This window comes from Budorcas taxicolor, chromosome 13 (genome assembly GCF_023091745.1).
Source record: "Budorcas taxicolor isolate Tak-1 chromosome 13, Takin1.1, whole genome shotgun sequence".
NCBI lineage: Eukaryota > Metazoa > Chordata > Mammalia > Artiodactyla > Bovidae > Budorcas > Budorcas taxicolor.
In genome coordinates this window covers 73,362,321-73,363,474 of record NC_068922.1, presented here as the reverse complement: position 1 = coordinate 73,363,474, position 1,154 = coordinate 73,362,321, and the positions used below count along the sequence as shown (strand labels likewise).

The 1,154-nt window shown below is 54.5% G+C and overlaps 1 protein-coding gene across 1 annotated transcript; it reads right to left on the bottom strand.

The window, feature by feature from the left end:
- Window positions 1–368: 368 nt before the first annotated feature.
- On the bottom strand, window positions 369–735 carry WFDC12 (WAP four-disulfide core domain 12). The gene is made up of 2 exons (XM_052651377.1): window positions 654–735; window positions 369–526 (listed from the first exon to the last, which is right to left on the bottom strand). The coding sequence occupies exons 1-2, from the start codon at window positions 733–735 to the stop codon at window positions 369–371; spliced, it is 240 nt and encodes a 79-aa protein (XP_052507337.1).
- Between the last annotated feature and the right edge of the window lie 419 nt (window positions 736–1,154).

Sequence of the window (1,154 nt, the reverse complement as noted above, 5' to 3'; positions counted from 1 at the left end):
TCATCCTGACCTCCTTGTCATCTCACCAAACAGTGATGCCTAAGACACAAATGGTGCATTTTCTGAAGAAGGTTTGAAGGGCCTCTCTCTTCACTGTCTTTGAGGCGAGTTTTGGGGCAGGCAGACCGGACCTTACTTCCCCAGTCAGGGACCCAACCAGGGCCCCCCCTACAATGGAAATGCTGTGTCTCAACCACTGAATCCCCAGAGAAGTCCCAGATCAGATATCAATTTTAAAGCTCTTGTCTCCGTGAAATCTAAGGGTACTGACAGTCCTCCACTCCCTCTGGAAGACCTGGTTCTTCTGCAGCGTTTCAGGGGCAAAGTGGAGGGGGTGGGGGGGGGGGGCAGATGTAGGGCCTGTCACCTCACTCCAACGATGCCCAGGGTTCCATACACTGACGCCTACAGTTGTAGAAACAACACTTCTTGGTCCCCTTGCACCCTCGATCGCGCTGGCACATAGGTAAAAGGACGAAAGGGCAGGAAAGAAAAAATTCTGGGCAATATCCAGGTTTCTGGACGCCTGCGGGAAAATGCCACAAGGTGAGGTGGGGGCCCCTGGGCATCTGCCCCAGCGGGTCCCACCGGCTTCTCGGAGAAAGCGTGCCCCCACCCCCACCACACCGAAGACAGCCGCGCCCTCCACGCACCCTTGCGGGGTCCCGGCTGCGCCGTGTGCAAGCAGAGCAGGAGGAAGATCACGGGGAGCGCAGAGAAGCTGCTCATCTTCATTGTGGGAGCAAAGAGTGTCGGTGAACGCGGAGACTGGACGTCTTGTTTATATCGACTCTGGCAGGCGGCGGCCAGCAGGGGGAGCTGTAGTTCCCAGGGTCCAAGGTCAAAAGCGCCTGCATTTGACCAGGAAGTATCAAGTCTCCCATCCTTGAAAAAGGAACTGTAATAACCTCTGAGGCATAACCTCTGAGACCCCACAAGTGCGCCCTCGTCTTCAGAGAGTGTCTGGGCTGGACATTCCTGCTTTATGCAGTGGATTTGGAGGCAAATAGGAGGAAATGGTCTTTCCCAGGGCACTTAATCGGGTCTGACAAACTCTCTCCTCTTCTCACCATGTATCCAGGACAATGTAACCCCAACCCTCCCCACAGATTTCAGAAAGGGGTGCATTCAAAGAGTTTCCTTTGAACAAATTA